This window comes from Typha latifolia, chromosome 8 (assembly GCF_019914945.1).
Source record: "Typha latifolia isolate L0001 chromosome 8, TyphaL0001v2, whole genome shotgun sequence".
Classification (NCBI taxonomy): domain Eukaryota; kingdom Viridiplantae; phylum Streptophyta; class Magnoliopsida; order Poales; family Typhaceae; genus Typha; species Typha latifolia.
Genome location: NC_133093.1, coordinates 9,864,276 through 9,883,474, shown reverse-complemented (window position 1 = coordinate 9,883,474; position 19,199 = coordinate 9,864,276). Strand labels below are relative to the sequence as shown.

The 19,199-nt window shown below is 37.5% G+C and overlaps 1 protein-coding gene across 1 annotated transcript; it reads right to left on the bottom strand.

The window, feature by feature from the left end:
• Positions 1-62: 62 nt before the first annotated feature.
• Positions 63-18,260, bottom strand: LOC140793614 (mediator of RNA polymerase II transcription subunit 16). The gene is made up of 16 exons (XM_073145190.1): positions 17,740-18,260; positions 17,566-17,634; positions 16,597-16,685; positions 14,717-14,829; positions 14,338-14,439; positions 12,584-12,725; positions 11,853-12,443; positions 10,849-11,470; positions 10,687-10,766; positions 9,530-9,612; positions 7,424-7,660; positions 4,808-4,985; positions 2,371-2,888; positions 1,523-1,699; positions 913-1,290; positions 63-412 (listed from the first exon to the last, which is right to left on the bottom strand). Exons 1-16 carry the CDS (start codon positions 18,105-18,107, stop codon positions 272-274), a joined length of 3,888 nt encoding a protein of 1,295 aa, XP_073001291.1. The 5' UTR covers positions 18,108-18,260; the 3' UTR covers positions 63-271.
• Positions 18,261-19,199: the final 939 nt, after the last annotated feature.

The window sequence follows — 19,199 nt, the reverse complement described above, 5'->3', positions numbered from 1 at the left end:
AGCAGCATACTACATAATCACATCAAAAACCTTGTAATAAGAGGTTCACTTGGGGCACAATATTTTAAAACGGTCAAACTTGGATGAATTCGGCTGAAAATTCTCTGAATTGCGTACATATTGGATTAAGAAAAAGAAGAATGTCATCTGTCTCTTTATATACATGCACATCCTAACTTAACAATATACACAGAATAGGAACAAAAGTACTCCTCCCAAGTAATGGAGAATAATCAGCAGAACAAAGGCAAAGAGTCCAGTCGAGCAAGCTTCAAACTACTCGAACCCATGTCCCGCCGCACATTGGGCAGCCATGATTCCACCGGCTGATCCACCATGCTTCACGGTCATTTGCCGGATTTGTACCACCAGGCACAGCAAATGCACACGTCTGCCGCAAACATCTTATGCACTGCACAAGAAGAAAATGATATATATTACCAAACCACGTAATTCATGGAAATAACTCATATTAGTCCTCCAATCTGTGGCTATTAAATGAACGAAGTGCTGATCTGGAACATAGCTTGTACTTTGAGTGTAACTCATTATTCATTTCTAGATGAAACGCATAAGAAATTTGTCAAAAGAAAGAGGACAAAGGACAATGGCTGCAATGTGGATAAATAGCTGCAAGGTAGCAATTTGGACATTTACAGTTGGCAACTTATTTAGTCAAGTGAAAAGATCGCCGAAAATATACAAACATAATTGAGCTTCTGCTAATATATACTTTCAAGTTTCCGTCGTGGCAATTAAGAGGACACTAAATCTATCATGCAACATTGCGTTAACTGGTTTCAGCTTGATGTTTATGCATGCTAAGATTGCAAATGCAAGATTCATGTTACTAGATATAGCGTGGTAAAGAATTTCAGGGCAGGGGAATTCATAGTAACATTTTGGACATACCTTGTACCATACACCTTCTAGACCTGTTTTCCAGACAGCAGTAATGACATCCCTTCGAGATCCCATAATACCAAGATATGATCCCAGACCTACCGAAGTTTTCAAACCAAATGCTGCATCTCGTTCAGACAATCTACGTTTCCTTGGCCAAAGGCCTTGAGCTCCAATAAAATCATCATAATTCTCTTCTACATTAGGTAATAGAGGGTTCGAAGAACCAGAAAATTTTATCTTTGACTTCAATTGACGAAGGTCATCTGGATCCGACCAGGGCCCACCAAACATATTACGTCTGTGCCATTCTTCAGCTGGAGGATGTAGTTCTAATTCACGAAGTAAAAGCCCAGCAGCGTCAGCTCCTCGGGGACGAGGCATATTCTGCAGACAGAACGAAAATAAAAATCAAAATAATATCTAAATTGTGAACAACATTCAAAAGTGAATAAAAAAATGGGAGTACAAAAGAATTTGAATAATTTGGAAGTAGAAAAAGGACAATCAGTGACAGCAATTGAGTTCTACACTGCAAAGATCTAACACCTGATATCAGACAGCAATAGAATGCATAATCCAAGTAACAAAGTCATGTGCATCCAGATGAACCACATACCTGCATATGAGGGCCGAGTGATGCTTCTACGACCTCAGGCAGCACAGTGTAATTACCATCAATATAATGAAGTCGTATTATGATATTGCTTGCACCAACCTGAGATGCAGGTAAAGGGTGTTGCAAGCCAGCCGTCCTTCGACAGAGGTCAACCAATATGAGGAAGAGAACCTTCACCTATAAAAGTGTAAGATCATTTTACAGTCAATTTTTCCCTAAATGGATCCAACCAACCTTTGTAAGATGGCATCTGAAAACAGCATTGAAAACTATAAATGTTCCAAAAGTATCCGACAGGAGATAAGGTCTCAATTAGATCTAGCACAACTTCAATTGCTCCTAAACTATTTCTAATTTATTCACCATATGGACACAAACATATATGGATATATATACATTACATATGCTACTGTATGCCTGCTTTATGTGTGTATGTTGGGTAAATGCATCGCTTCAAAAAGAAACACTGCTGTCTCCAGTCACATAATTACTCCTTTATTCGAATAATCAACCCAAAATGCTAACACCCGAACCAGCAACTAAGATAATTTGACAACAGCTTTGCATCCTATAAGGAGTAAAATATTCAGACACCTAAATCTACAGCTTTCTAGCAATATCATTTTGGTAGGCAAAAAAAAGTACAAAAACCAAAAAGGGAGGAAGAAAGGCAGCTAGACTCTAGTATAAGATTTTATACAGGCATGTAAAACATCAATAGGAACTTCTTCACAATCTAGAATGTCCTTTAATAGAAACGCTTGAATCTGCAGTCAATGATCATAAGCTTCCACAAATCTCACATCATGTTGCTAAATAAAAGGAGAAATAACCAGTCAAGTCATTACCTCCTCTGACGTGTAACCTTGACCTGCATTTCCAGATCCTAATCTTATAGACTTGCCTGCAGACCCTTCTTCAAGACCTTTTGCTCCAAGAGCTACCTGTCCAGCACGGATGCCCTGGCCTTCCTCCAACTTGGCAACCCCTAAATTCGATCTTGCTACAATGTTGCTGTCCTCTACCTTCCCATTAGCAATAGAAGGCTGTACCTTTTGCAAATTAGGATCAGGATTCTTCTGTGCATTAAATCGTGGTGATTGCCTTCGCCGAAAAATTAAACAAAAGAGTAGTAGTTGGCATAATCTATGAAGAAAATGGCAATCTCCAATAAGTCGAACAGCAGGTGTCCCAGGAAAAGTCCCTGTATTAATGCTAATTGGCATAAACGATGATCGTCCGCTGATTGGATTTTGTGTGCTAGTGGAAGCTCCATCAGCATTGTTACTAATCTTAGCAATGGCACCTTGTACCCACTCTTGCATTTGAGCACTTCCTGTGGCACTTGTAACTCCACTTTGAGCACCTGATTTACAGCACTAGAATAATTAGAAAAGGCAATGCACTATTGCCTTGTCCTCTTTAACAGAGAGAGTGAAATAGAACTGAAATAAGAGAAAAAAAAAGGGGAAAGAACAGATAATTATGAATGAATTTAACTCAAATTTATCAGTTGTCAAGAAATCGGATGAATAAAGTAACAATAGTCTGTTCTTAAAACTAACTCATGGAGGGCCGTAACTGCAGCATTTGACTGATACGCACTAAATAGAATAAGCCTCAGGACATTAAGTAGTAGATTTTGTGTCAAGAAGGAAAAGGCTATACGTTTTGTAAACAGTCACAAATATGCTGGGAAAAAATGTCATATCTCTTATGTAGCTTACTGTTCGCACCAAATGAAGGAGCAGATTAATATATAACCTCATAGTTCAGATACTAGCATAAAAAGCCTTGTTTGCTTTGAGTTTAAAGACCCACACTGAACTGGTTCACTGACCAAATATTTTTGTTCTTTTTTATATCTAATCAAGTTTACTCTTAAAAAAATTAATACTTAAAAATGAGACTAACTAATCGAGTTCAGAGCTTAATCTCAAACCAAACAAGGCATAATTGTTCCCTAGTGTATGATACTCTCACCAATGTAGTATCAAATCTAATATATTGTACATATGTAATAGGCAACTACTAATATTCAGACTGACATTCTTCTAAGACCACCATAACTAGGGCTGTCAAAATGGTTCGACGGCCCTCGAGTCACTTGAGCTCAGCTCGAGCCAACCAAAGCTCGACTTTTAGGCTCGAAGAAATAATCGAGTCGAGTCGAGCCAGACCAAGCTCGCTCGTGCTTGGCTCAATCATTGTAGATTTTAATATTTAATATATGCATATATAATATATAATAATTTGAGTTAATTAAAACCGTTGAATCTTAGATCCTACGAATAGTAAGAAATATATAATCTTAAAAACTCTCAGATTGCTTCTCCTCCCTTTAGTTCTTTAATCTATTCAGATCAAATCCTCTTCCAAAATCCACTTTTGGCTGAGCAACCCGATGACCACTTCAACTCTCCACCGGCCAAGCCTCCATTGAGAGCGATCTCGAAAGCAAAGATCAGTATTTTCTTGAAGAGATGGAACAAGAAAGAGAAGGGCGTCTTGTCTTCTTGGGCATCATAGGATGGAGCAACGAGGGTGAGTACAAGAGCAAGGATAAGAGGTGAGTACTTGGAAAGGAGCAAGATTGCCATTTTTGAGCTCCATGCCTTGAGAGGAAGGTAAAACGACAGAAATCTATCCCTTTCTACATCTCTTCTCAGTTCTCCCCCAACTTCTTTTGAGCCATGGGAGCATCTTCAAACCTTTGCTGCAAAACCTACTTCAAAGAGTCCACTTTGGCTTCTCCTCCCTTAAGTTATTTAATAGATTCAGACGCAAATCCACTTTGGCAGAGCTCTTCATCAGCCACTCCTCCATTAGGCACTTCGACTCTCCGACGGGCATAATTCTAACGAGCTATCGAGCCGAGCTCAAGCTTTCTCGAGCTTGAGGCGCCGATCTCGAGCAAACCTTATGCAGCTCATTTTGAGTCGAGCCGAACCGAGCCGAGCTAGGCCCATCTCACTTGAGTTTGGCTCATTTACACCCCGGACCACCACCACCACCAACAACAACAAAATCAACCTCAGTGGAAGTAAATTTCAACCGAGGACTTCAAGTTGAAAACCTTTATACTACTTCATGTCATCTCTTATGTTAGAGCAACTAACACCAATTTCACCTTTTTCTATATGACCCAGAAAGGGTAGTGCAAATTACAGCAGTAAGATTTTTTAAGGTTGCTGAAGATATCAACTCCATCAAAAATAACGAGTGATTCTTAATAATTGGAAAAGGAGAATTATATAAAAAGAAAAGAAATATATATATACTGACCCTGATTAACTGATGGTGATGGAGAACTATTGGATGGACTAGCCACCATATTCCTTGTGCTACCAGTGCCAGAAGAAGCTCCTACAGCATGACTGGCCAAAGTACGGCAAAAACTTGCATAACGCCGTAGGCGTGTAATGAAGTGTGAAGCAAGATCAAGAACAGCATCAACATATGCCTGGAGCACAGTTTAGATGTCAAAATCATTTTGTACAGAAGGTAACATGTTTTTTTTTTTGCATGAGTCAACGATAAACAATATTAGACGGGGTGAAGTCAAATACTATGAAGTCAAATTCCTTGTCACTGGCCAAGTATAGGGGGGTCATTCAAAATCCTTCTAAAAATAAACAGACTAAGAGAAGAAATACTAGTCATAAAGTATTATTCCGGAAAGATTGTGAAACTGTGTAATTAATCACTGGCGTACGTTGTTTTATGAAACTAACTAGAAAGAAAATATAGTATTCTGTTATTGTTATTTTCAATAAAGAAGGGTAAAGTCCACAATGCACGATGCTCCCAAGTCTCACTGATGTGGGTTCTAAGAAGGGCAGGATCTACACGTTCAAGTCCAGATTTATAAGAGGTTGATAACATAAGTCAAATCTGCGACCATAGGGTGTGCGGTGAGAAGCCTTACTGAGTTACTATTAAAATAGGGGGAAACATCACTAATAATCTAGCAGACACCCTTCTTGTGAATAGAAAAAGAGATCATGCTAAAATGTCATATAATAGCAGAAGGTTTCGGATATGATTTGTAGAATGCCATTCATAAAGGAGTATTTCTAGACTCCCAAGTGCAAGAAATTTCCAATAGAACTACAACAGAGAAGATGGAGTATAAGTTCCTTCACCATAGTAACAATATATCAAAATTCATAACAAGATAAAAATGTAAAAAGGCATACAAGATGTAAAAGAACATCAGCTACGCTTGACTATGCTTTATCTATTGATGGGCATTGAGGCACTGAAGATTCAGAAAAACAAAAACAAAAAACCAAGGAGTGTCAGACATATAGATCAGAATAATTGATTTCTTTTCCCTTCTGAATATTCATTCAAGTATTCCAAAACACAGGCAAAACTTATGTGACGGCAGTTTTAAAAGGTTAAGTCAACTGGATGTTAATACTTGATTTCAAGGAACTTGCTATCTGAGGAAAACGACATTAAAAAAAATGACACTTTAAAACCTACACAGAAGTGTGTAAAGATCAATCAAATGCTTTCAGCCAGCTAGAAGCTCAACCATAGCTCACAGGAAACAAGATGTTCCTTCGAACCAAACAGATACTAAGTGACCTGACACAGGGAGAGAAATAAGTTTGCCTGGCATATTCGTTCCAAAAGACTAAAAACATATTTAGAAGATAAAGGTTACTACACTGAGAGAAAGGGAAGAATTTGTCCCTAAGCACACAAGTCAGTTTCAGACAACAATTAGATGGACATAACAACATGCTACCATACTTATTAACTGTAATTGACTTTGATTTGGTTATTGAAATGCTGGTTACCTAACCCTGAATGAGGCTTTTTATGAAGTTGAAAACACCTAGCAACAGTATGCTATTCCAGGGAACGGTTTGAGATGTTAGTCTAAGTTGAAAAAACAACCACAATTTAAGATGCTTTTGTCAAAATTTACACATGAATAAATAGGGAAGGGGTGAAGACCTATAGTTTTGCAACTTTTATTAATTATTTGACAACCCATGAATTACTCAACACGTTACACTCAACAAGAACTTGCTTTAGAATAAGCTCCGTCTAGCATCTTTTTCTGTTGTTTTAATATGAATGGGAGAATTGCTGAGGACATAGGAATTAATATAGAAGAACTCTGTTGGCCCATAGCCATGACGCAAATGTCCAAGCTAAAATTCACTTCACCTTTTGCATTCTTTTGCATGTTTTGTCATCAATTTCTCTTTTGCGTGTAGGTGAGGAGATGGACACAGCGGCAGTCTTTACTTATAATTGTTTACTTGTGAGCCATATAGTCCTAAAACATTCTTATATTCCTTCAAAGGTCCATTGATGAGGATCAGTAAGATGCATTGACCTGGTGGGAGAGACCAAAAGAAAGCAATACACAGAATAACTAAAGGAAGCCAAGTATTTCTATGAGTCAAAATCATGCCCACTAACACATAAGACCTCTTGAATTAACACAGCTTAACATTAACACTGGAGTACAGAAGATATAAGAACCATGAGTCTAAATTCTTCAAATACTGAAAATTGCATTTTACTAGTACGAGACTACGAGTATCTAATCATGTATGGATCTTTATGTGACAGATAAAACAGTTGAATTTAGCTGGGGAAATAGGATAAAGAAAAAGAGGGAAGACTTCATTATGGAGATGAAAATAACGTATGTTAAGGCATCAACACTAGAGTTAAGACTAATAGTATTGTACTACTTTTATCTTCTTAACCCTATGATCTGACAAATCTGATTGGTCCTAGTTGGAGATTGATAGGCAGACACACTATTTAGGCTTACGAAATACATGCTATCTGAGCAAATTGATAAGGAAAGCATCTAGCTAACGATGTTAACAATTATACAAGGCTGAAAGTGAATTGAGTAATACAAACCTGGATGCTTGATACTAAAGCTTGTTCAACTATCATTTTGTCAGATTCAATGCCAGATAATGTCTCACCAGAAGCTTGCCAAGGCTCAGGTAACAAAGTTGAAGGATTTACAAGAGCAGACTCAATTCCTTTACCCAACATATCTAGTAGCAATCTTGCTTGCATATCTAAAACAAGCGCCCGGACATCTTGAGCATTTGTACCTTCCAAAAGTCTGCACTTTATCCTATCAAGATTCTGCATAAAACCCAGCACTACATTAAATATATGCAACAGAGAAAATTACTAAAAGAAAAAATAATAAACAGCAGCCCTAATCAGGCACTTTAAGTAATCATGGGTAAATAAAAGCAGTCAATACTATAGTGTTCCAGCAACATAATTATTTACATTTCAAGAGGTAATATAAATTAAATGAGAAGATTAAGGCACAAATAGTCTACTTTATTTTACATTCACTGCTCTTGTTCTTGCTATGGTAGAACTGAAATTATATATACTTATATACAAAGCACTAGATAGGCATATATCATAATGTCATACATAAAGTGCATAAGCCATAAAGCACCGGAGGCATAAATAATGCTTCAATAAGGTCTAATATTTCCAGATGCTTCACCACCTATCTTGTTATGCATATTAGCCTTTCAATCCCCATCATTCTCAAGTATACTCTTTCAAGCTCACTTAAAACTGACCTAAAATATTGAGTGCCCCCAATTAAGTTATGTATTTAGATTTCAAAATAAATCCTACTCCCAACTGATGAATTATGTATAGCATGCCACTGCCGCTAGTAGTAATGGTTCAAAATATTTATGGAAGTAGCACTCCCAGTGCCACGTAGGATTGCCACATAGATTGATGGTCGGTGCCTTAACTGCTTAGACTTTAAGCATCTTATAAGATGCCTAAAATTTAAGGGCCTGTTTTGTTTGTTTTATTTAGAGATGTATTTCTAGATGCGACATCTAGCCTAAAAACCAATGTTCAGTTTGGTGTATCTAGAGATGTATCTAGAAAAGAGACTTTCTGAATAGACCATCTCATATGAAATATAAGGGGTGATGATGCTGCTATAGAAGTTGATAGATAGCTCAGTATATAATACAAAGAATGAAACTCTATATTGCACTTATCTAAATAAGTAGCCTAAAATTTTATAAGACGCTTAAAATTTAAGGGCCTGTTTTGTTTGTTTTATTTAGAGACGTATTTCTAGATGCGACATCTAGCCTAAAAACCAATGTTCAGTTTGGTGTATCTAGAAAAGAGACTTTCTGAATAGACCATCTCATATGAAATAAAGGGGTGATGATGCTCTATAGAAATTGATAGATAGCTCAGCATATAATAGAAAGAATGAAACTCTAGATTGCACTTATCCAAATAAGTAGCCTAAAATTTTATAAGATGCCTAAATTTAAGGGCCTGTTTCATTTGTTTTATTTAGAGATGTATTTCTAGATGCGACATCCAGCCTAAAAACCAATGTTCAGTTTGGTGTATCTAGAGATGTATCTAGAAAAGAGACTTTCTGAATAGACCATCTCATATGAAATAAAGGGGTGATGATGCTGCTATAGAAATGGATAGATAGCTCAGCACATAATAGAAAGAATGAAACTCTATATTGCACTTATCCAAATAAGTAGCCTAAAATTTTATAAGATGCCTAAATTTAAGTGCCTGTTTTGTTTGTTTTATTTAGTGATGTATTTCTAGATGCGACATCTAGCCTAAAAACCAATGTTCAGTTTGGTGTATCGAGAGATGTATCTAGAAAAGAGACTTTCTGAATAGACCATCTCATATGAAATAAAGGGGTGATGATGCTGCTATAGAAGTTGATAGATAGCTCAGCATATAATACAAAGAATGAAATTATATATTGCACTTATCCAAATAAGTAGCTAAACTAACTTATGGAACATTTAAACTTAACTTTGACACTTAACAGAAAATTTATATCATTTTAAAAGGAAGTATCCAATTTTTTAAACCCATTACGTATAATTTGATGAACTCAAAAGTTCTCCAATGGGTACAGACCAACAAAAATTAAATTCCAATATATATACTGAAGATAGAGCAAAGAGCACATACAGGGCCATGTTGCTGTCTGTGTTGTATAGTTGGAAGAGAATGGAAATCCGCATCCAGCACAGCAATTACGCTATTAAGTGACACTAAACCAAAGAGGAATAATCAGCACTCTAGAAGAATTAAACCGCTGAAACTAAACAAGGTTAGGACAGCTTTAAATCTCAAGTAGATATGTGTTTCAGGTTGTGAATAAATGTGATTTTCATTTACAGATATATGCTAATAATGTCTTCCATGGTATTCTTCATAACAAAAAGATTCCTCAAGAATGAGAGAGCACAAATTAACAGAGGCTTCAATAAGGCAACATAAAATTTTCTTTCATTGGCCATCATCTTATGAAAGGATCATGAAATTTAAATACCAACAGCCAACTGAAGCAAAAACACCAGAAATATTATTAAGGCAATTCTCCAACGTGAAGATTCATAAATAATTATGAATATGCAATGCTACTACATTATTTTCCTACCACAAGATACTTTTGTACATATATATATATATATATATATATATATATATATATATATATATATTCATTAGTAATTCATAATTTTATATCTTCAGTGACCATCCAATTTTCAATAATCCTTCAGCTTGGACAACCAGCTAATACATAATACACCAACTAAATTCTATCTGCTGTTAAATGACTTTATAGAGTCCTAAGGGTAGTCTCAAAAGCCCATGAGAAACCTCCACTGAAGATTTGTCAAAAATATATATTCACCAATCAGAATCACAGCCAAGGATTTTTGCCATTCAACAGTCTTATCTGTGTTTGCAACCCTAATCAGCAGGCTTGGAGATCACCTTGCTAAGCGCATAACACGTTAAAAAAATGTCTCATGGGACAAACTGTGAACATTAATCGTAATATATCTAATTACCTACGTTTCAAAGACTCTAACCACCATCTCATTAAGACAAGTACAGTAAGTCCTATAGAATTTTCTGTGATTAGCAGCATGAAGATGAAGTAATTATTTAAGTAAAAAACATCTTCCAGCAAATTAGATGCACATTTTCGCTCAACAACATCATCCTTCCATAACAAACAAATATGATCAACTATACATAATCAATAATCAGATTGTTGGGCTCAAAAGCAAAAGCATTTATCATCTTTCCTACATCATTAGAGAGAACTTTCTCACCGATGCCATCTTCTGCAGCGCTCTGTGTACAACCAACAGCATCCCACCAATCAATGCCAGCCAATAGGCTCCACCAAAATCTGCAGAGATATGTAACAGAACATACAATGAATAAATTGAAACAAAGTAGTACGGAATGGATGGACACAAAGTTGTGGATACCTATCTACTATTGCACGCTCCCACATAGCTGAGTTGACCTTTGCTTGGGTACTAGGAATAGCAGGAGGAAGAACACGGATTATCTTTAATATGGTACGATCCTTGACAGTATCATGCCAAACAGAGGCCAAACAGCAACTGCTGGGTGAAAAGGCAGGTCCAGCAATTGTTGAACCAACATTGACGTGATAGCTATCAACTTGATTAAAATCTGGCCCAGAAAAAATGTGTACTCCACCTCGAAGGAAAGCAACAGAAACCTCGCCACCATGAGCAGAATAAACTATTTGGGCAAGTTGTCTAACATCATTAGGCAGATCATAAGGATCAAAGCTAAGCCTATTTGCCCTCTCCACACTGCATTCAGATGAATTTCTTTCATCTGACACTGTTGGCACAGATGCAGATGCTTGAGGATTTCTAAGGTCATCTGTTGGTGGAATGCTTTGATTAACTCTTGTCGACCAAACAGTTTGCATAGGGGGCTGTCCACCAAAACTAGAAGAAGGATTTCCAAATATTGGATGAAGAACAACAGGTTGAAGAGAAGATTTCCAACATTGAACCCTCCACCCTGTAATTGAAGGACCTTCATCAGGATCATATGGAGACATATACTGCCCTGCAGGGAGAAAGAAGATTAAATTGACTACCACTGGCTGTGTAAGAAACACTTACTGATATATGATTCACTCATAGAATAGGAATGAATACACAGATAGATGCCAGAACAACTAGTATTTTCTGACACCAGAAATAGAAAAATAAGAAATTTCTTGCGAAAAATCTGATCAACAAGTTTCATGAAAATAATCGTCTAAAGTTAAGCAGTTATGAAAAAAAAAGCAAAGAAAAACAACTTCAATTTAGAAAACTGTCTTACAAGTTTCTATTCATTAGTCATACACTTGCAATATAAGTTTTGGGAGCTTAACTAAGAGGCTAAATTAATATACTATTTTTCTTTACTTAAAACACAGAATAGTAGAAAACTAGAAATGTACCTTCAACAATGACAACAGCAATTACTGATCCACCATGAGTAGGATCAAAAGCAACGGCAGTAACTCCAGAACCCCATGTTGTGGTGGCAGCAGATTGGGCAGCAGCTTCAGGACTGACATACGCAGAAAAATTAGAAACAGGTGAACAATGGATAGAAGCAGTATCTATGATCTCCTGATCTGTCTGTTTCTTCCCTTCCGTTCCTTCAGACACCAAGTACTCTTGCAAGCTAAACAGATAAGCAGCTAAAGGAGCTAACCCCCTCCAGGGAGGGTTTAGAGATGGGGGAATACTGCTAGATGTGTTTGTTTTGGGAGTTGCCTGAATACCATTTCCAGCACCTGGCATCACTTCCCAAACCACTACTGTAGAAGGATTAACAAGCGGGACGCCTGCAACATGCAGAGCCCCAGATTCAGTAATAATAGCATCAGCAGCCATTATGCCACTCGGCCCAGCACCTAGAAGTCCTTTGCTCGTTGAAAACCATCTTTCTGACACCCCATTTTGAGAAGGCCACTGCGCCCAGTGAAGCTGGACAGAACCAGATGAAAAAACTGAACAAACACAAAGAACATTTGGCCATCTCACTGCAATAAAGAGATTGCGTCAAAAAAATGAGCTATTTATGATATATATATATATATATATATATATATATATATATCTTTTAGTTGTCCTATTTTTTGTGTGTGAACCAGTGTGTTCAGTTTGTTGAAGGCATACCAACCTAAAGTTTGGGATTGCTGTGGAAGAAACCTTTCCTCGAATGTCTTCGGATTCGAGTGGCATTTCACCCCTAACCACAACTCATCCGCTGATACTTGTTGACCTGGCTGTTCATTGCCTGAGTTTGACGGAAGCCATCTATACTGAAATTAACAAGCAAAGCATAATTAGCGAGACTAATCTAGAAAGTACCACAGAATTTATTTCCACTCCTTAAGTGAAAATTTTCAGCCTAAGATCAAGTAATAATATATACAGTTAAACTACCGAGAATTTAATGGCATCCTAACACCTTCTGAACTTTTGTGACAAAACTCGTGCAAGTAGTTGAAGCATAAAAAGTTACAAGAATAAATGAACTTAGGTAAAACCTAAGATGATACTTGTAATGCTGTTTTAAATTGTGATCACTTGGGTAACAATCATAATCACAGACATTGAGTTTCAATGGTGAAATCCTCATCATAAACCACTAGCCTCTAAGTACCTGGAGGATCAATAAAACTAGTGCTAAAAAGGATTGTGCTCAAACATGGCACGGCCTGGAAGGTTCAACTCAACTTTATTTGGTAAGCAAATCGAGTAACTCTCAATGTTCTATAATTCTGAGCATTGCCTAATATATGAATCGTACTCATTTTTTCCTCTCTTTCCAATCCCTACAGCACTCCTTTCCCATTTGAAATCCGTACATACCACTCACAGATAATATTGCCTCCCATTCGTACTCAACTTTTGAGGCTCCCCACTTTGAAGTTCCTACATAAACTTTAGCCTCCTCTGAGAATACAAGATGGGAAATTGCAATCAACGATTTAATAAAACAAGTTGATTGTTGCCAGTCCACCAACCCCTGTCCTTAACATCAGCAAATCTCTTCCCATGCTTTTGTTAATATATTGATGTAATTGCATCAGAAACATCAGTGCCAAAAACCTTGTGGTGGCTGATTTAGACCACAATGAAAAATTGCTACTTGCTAGAACTAATTTTCAAAATCATATGCATTACTTTCCTTGGGAAAGCTGGATTGTACGCAAAAGAAAAGGTGAAGATTTTTTTATGCAGGCACAATAGATGGACAAATTTATTTGCACCATATTACACAAGATTCTGATGTCAGCATCCCTCTTTAACTGGTTTTTTGGATATCTTGCTATCAGCTTCTGGACTAAGGCAACAACATGAACATGAAACATTGTAGTAATGCCTTCCTCTGCTTTTATCAGTTCTAGCATGTAAAGCAAAAGATAACTTTTTTCCTTTGTAAAACCTGAGGTTTGCTAACTAGTCTTCGTAAATCGTAATTTCTACTGCAAGGCTACAGAAATGTACATCACTGCCTTGTTTGCAAAAGCTGATTACACTGTGATTTCTTTAGTCTCTACAAATTCATTTGTGAAAGAGAGAACATAGAGATTTGACATCGTCATTTCTATTTCTTTTCAGATTGCAGAGCATCAGGAATCTAGAAGGATGCAGCAGAAACTTACAGAACATTATAGGAAAGTAGGAGAAAGTTTCAGCAGTACTACACTATTTTGGACACTTTCAAAGATAAGTAAACTATCTAATTCCCCTATTAGGTAAATTTATTTTTTTCTGCTGATTAATGAGGCCTGCACAAGATACATTATCCTTCGTTCAAAGAAGCCAGCAATCCACATTTGACATAACCAAGATGTATAATCTCATTAGAAATATGAAGCATTACTCAATTTACTAAGTAACAAATCAAGATGCAAAGTGGCATACTGGTGTTGTCCCTGACAACCATTTGGTCACCACTGCAAGATCCTGTCGCCATTCATGCTCACATTGCCAGCAGCTGGCATCACGTACAAGATTAACAGGGCCCTATTTCAATTGGAAAGCACCACGGTGTAAGAGACATGAAGAGAAAATGGGAAATACACAGTTGCACTAAACCTTGAGGGCCACAGTGCATCTGTTGGACCAATCCAATAGAAATTCTATTGCATTGCGGACATTTTTTTCCTTATACTGTTAAACATCAGCCAGATAGGTGACAATGGAAAATAGGCATGCATTTCAGAGAAAGTCCTCTCAATTACAATTCTATAGACTATAGAGAATGAGCAGATGGCTTAATTGACTGGGTAAGATAACATACTTGAGTAGGTTGAGTCCATATAGTGATTCTCCCATGGAAATTTGCAACAAGCAAGGCACGAGGGCAAGACCTAGGAGACCATTCAAGAAACTGAACAGAATCACGTGGAGAATCTGTTCAATAGATGATCTAATCAGTATCAACTGAAATCCAGAAGAAAGAATTACAAACGCAAGTGGTAAGTGAATTAAGCTTGTCATTGATGCATCTAAGCACTCAAATTAATATAGACATCTGGGATGCCATATAATAGCCTAACCTAACATTTGAAGTGATAATAAAAAGAAGACATATCACATAATTTTCATACTATAACTAGAATGTATACTACAATACCAATTTAACTAGGCTAAGGCACAATTTGCTTCTTATGCTATTTTATTTTAAGTGTATAAAGCTAAAAGTTAGATGAAAGTCAAGGAAATTTAGGCATATCAATTTTCGGAATTTAAGTCTTTGTGAAAGGATAGGCTTCTGAAAGTTGTAAAGTATAATAGATATTTAAAGTGAAAGCCTAGATAAGATAATTGGAATTTCAACCTTTTCTTTAAAAAAGTAAAGCGCACTACCATAAGCCCATTGGCCTTGTGCAAGACTTCTCTTCATTGTTTTGTCTTTATGCACAAAATAAAATGCTCAATATCACATTGATACTCAATTATATAGATCTTTCATTCCTTAGTTGGCCTACTCAATTTTGAGTTGACTGTAGCTTCTTCCATTTCTAAGAAAGGGATCCATTCATAAGCAAACAAGTATAAACCATTCTTTACAGAAGCCCATTATCTTCATCATGGATCCAAAAATCAACGCATGCTATGAAAGACAGGGTCGATCCTAGCACAATTCCAGTCATCCAACTAGAATCGATCAAACATTGGCCAAATCGGCCAATACCCAATCTATATCCGGCCAATCGTAACCCAATACGGTCCTTTAAGTTAAACGGGTTGGATCCCTTGGTCATATCCGACTCGCCACAAAGCAATACAATGCTGATTCAGCCCCATCGACATTCGGCGAAGCTTCTCCAACTTCCAACCTCCATCAACTTCGGGTATGTCTCTCTCTCTCTCAGCCCCCTGGCCTCCCTCTCTCAACTCTCTCTCTAGCCTCTCCTCTCTTTCTCCCTCTCTTTTGTCCTATTCCTCTCTCAATCTTTATCTTTATTACTACAGCAATCCTTTTGCTACAATAACAGAGAGCGGTTGTTCTAAGAGAGGAGGGAAGAAAGAGCGAGGAGGGTGAGGCTGCACAGAATTTTTCTTACTTTTTTGTCATATTTTCTAACTTTTTAGACATTTTTTTACACTTTTAAATAATATTATCTTATGTAATTAGAAAAACTCCGATATGTATCATTTTTTTGGGGGCCAATCCAGATCCTGATACCAAATTCCAAAAACTTGATACACATACATGATTAAGACTTTGTACCCCATGAGCAAGAATAAAGTAATAGAGGAAAGTAGGAAAAAATGAAGTATCAAACATCACCCAGACTTAACGATAGTCTGGTCCTCATATTAGAAAGATTTTTATTTTATTTTTTTGTCAATAAGTAAAGAAAGTACATAAATAATATGTCTGTCTCTATGAGAAAAAATCAAGAAAAAAAAAACACAATTATATAAAGAAAAAGAAATGATCCAGCCATCTTAAAAGATGCGACGACAAACAAATACAGAAAGGAATGCAAAGTGACACACATTGCTCAGACCTATCAAACAAATCAGCATATAACATGCCCTCAAATTAAGCAGAATTAAAACATGATGATAGACAATATATCAGCTTCATCAAATCACTAACTTTCACAGTATTCTTTAACTGCTGAATAAGTTCAACACTAAAAATTTCTTGACTGCAGCAATATTTACCTGCTCTCACATTAAAGACAGCACATTCTGTTGGTCTCTCAGGGTTCAGAATATGTATGGGGATCCAAAATGGAGGACTTGCATTTGAGCTGGAAAATTATAAAACTGCATTAGTTGCAAGAAAATATAAATTATCACCCTATAGCTTCAAATTTCAATCAAGTATAAAATTAATGAATAGCTTAATGCATATGCGGAGTTCAAGGATAATGCAAATCCATTTCAAATTATACCAATAAGTAAAAGTTGTACTCGAATACTTGATCACTTATGGTGTATGCTCTTAAGAATTTTTTCACTCTAAAGCACAGAGAAAAGCAGCAACTCCAAGAAAAATAAAACCTGCCTCTTTCCTGTGATGTTTTCCTGGTTTCTCCTCAGCTGAATCTTTCTAAGTTGTACCTCTGTTTTTACGTGGACCCATGTTTTTGGTAAGCCACTTAAGAAAATAATGCTACTTGATGAATCAATAGATCAAGAAATCATAGCAAATCTACAAAATCTGAAGAGAAAATTATAAACAGGTTTACTCTGAACCATCCTAACTGTAACCACAATATAGTCTATAGATATAGATATTTAATTAAAGGTAACCTCATGGGCAAACCCATAGACAAGTAGTGAAACAAATATTTGTCCACAGGTTATATGATAGTATATTAAGCTGCTCCAAGCAGTAGCTTATATTCTGGTTCCAAAACTCGAGGCCTTTAACAAGGAAACTAAGAACCCACAGAAATGGATGATATGATACTTATTGCAGCTACGCCAGCTGAGGTATCTAAGATGAATATATAGTTGAGCAAGATTTAACAATCAGATAGTTAGGCCTCCTAGATCCTGAAACTAAGGTAAACTCAGACTTCTCACAATAAGTTTCCTTCCTATTCTATTAATTCAGCTAGTTTCCCAATTGAAAGAAACAAAAAGAAACTTGCTGGACCAAAAAAATTGAAAAAACAGAAGGACCTTGGTATCCTCGCACAAGTCTCCGATGCACATGCAATAGCGTTCAGCTTCCCGCACCAAGAGACCGCACTGGAAACAAAACCAATCGTGAAAACTTTGCACCTTTAAACCTCCAAAAGCAAGAAAATAATGAACCTAGAAAGGAACGCTCAAAGGAGGAACAGGAAGAGGGACCTGAAGTTGCGGCAGAGTTCGGGGACCCTCATCTTGTGCCGGAGGCTCGCCGGCGGCTGCTTAAGCCTGATACGGAACACCGTCGCCGGCGACCGCTGAGGCCCTCCATCTCCTCCTCCTCCTCCGCCGCCGCCGCCTCCGCCAACATCCATCGGTTGATCCCCCTCCTCCGCCCTCTTCTCTACTCCTCCTCCCCCTTCCACCTCCCCGACCGCATCCGCCGCCTCGGAAGCCGAAACCCTAATCTCCCTTCCTCCCCCTCCGCCGCCGCCGCTGCCGCCCGCATCCGCCGCCGCTGAGTCCGGAGTGTGGTCTTTAGGGGGAAGGGGAGAAGGAGAAGGGGTGGGGTTAGGGGTGGAATTGGTCATATGCGAGGAAGAGGAAGTGATGGAACCCTTAGGTCATTTATAGCGACGGGTGGAGGCAGAGGTGAAAAAAAAAAAAAAGGAAAGTGGCGCGTGAGGGAGACAGGATGCTTTTGAGTGTGGGGTTGGGGCGTCGTGATTAGAAATGCCGAGGCCGAGGAACGAGTTAAGATTTTTCTAGGGTTTCTGGGATTGGAGGATTTGGGAAGTGAGAGGATCCGCTTGGAGACAAATGGAGGAAGCGGGAGGAGGGGTGTGTGTGTGTGTGTGCGTGTGTGTGTGTGTGTGTGTGCGGGGAGGGAGGATGGGAGAAAAGAGTCGGAGGAGATTCCAGAAAGTGGTGGGGGTTGGGGAAGTGGATTCTTATTAGCCGTCGCTGTCGATCTGAGGTACGTCGTGGAACTCGGCAGTGGAAGGTTTGGACTTTCGCCTTCTTAAGTCTTGTGACCGGTTCCTTTGTCCTACAACAGAGAGTTTACCAATAAATAATATTGAATTAAAATTTATGGCGGCCTTTGATTGGTGCACAGGAATAAGCTTTTGATGCACATTCCAAGCTGCAAACATACTTAGTTTTCAGACAACATAAACTATCATTTTTATTTTGGATTATGTGTAGAATTATTTTGTCGACTGTGTGATGCATTTCTATCTCTTCAGATTCCAATAATGAATTATTGGCATAATCATAACATCATGTTGGTAATCTCTGTATCTTATTTTTACTGGTTTCTTTGATCTGCATTTGATATGTTATATTATCTTTTTCTTTTTATGTGTTTTTTTATGCAAGCATGGGATAATCAATCAGAGATATTCAAGCAATCTCGATATCATATTCGCAAGAGTTTTGTTTCGCCCTAAGGTATAATAAATTTCAATATGAATTGTGCCCAATGGTATATGACACGAGTATATTTTAATTATATTTTACTCTATAAATAGTTTAATGATCCCTTAATGTATTGGAAGTTAATACTATCTTATTTGTTATTGGATATGTAAACGCTCGTTGATTTTGACACCATATAAATGTGTACCAATATCCACGTTGCACATGCACTAGACTATCATGCCCAATTTTGAGATATTCTA

What these genes read in the sequence shown, in the direction of transcription:
- LOC140793614 (XM_073145190.1), bottom strand. Translation starts at nt 18,107, where the DNA reads ATGACCAATTCCACCCCTAACCCCACCCCTTCTCCTTCTCCCCTTCCC. An exon ending in ATCACCATCAGTTAATCAGG is followed by an intron (nt 2,889 to 4,807) that starts GTCAGTATATAT and finishes GCTGTAAATCAG; the next exon opens with GTGCTCAAAGTGGAGTTACA. An exon ending in CACTCGGCCCTCATATGCAG is followed by an intron (nt 1,291 to 1,522) that starts GTATGTGGTTCA and finishes TTCTGTCTGCAG; the next exon opens with AATATGCCTCGTCCCCGAGG.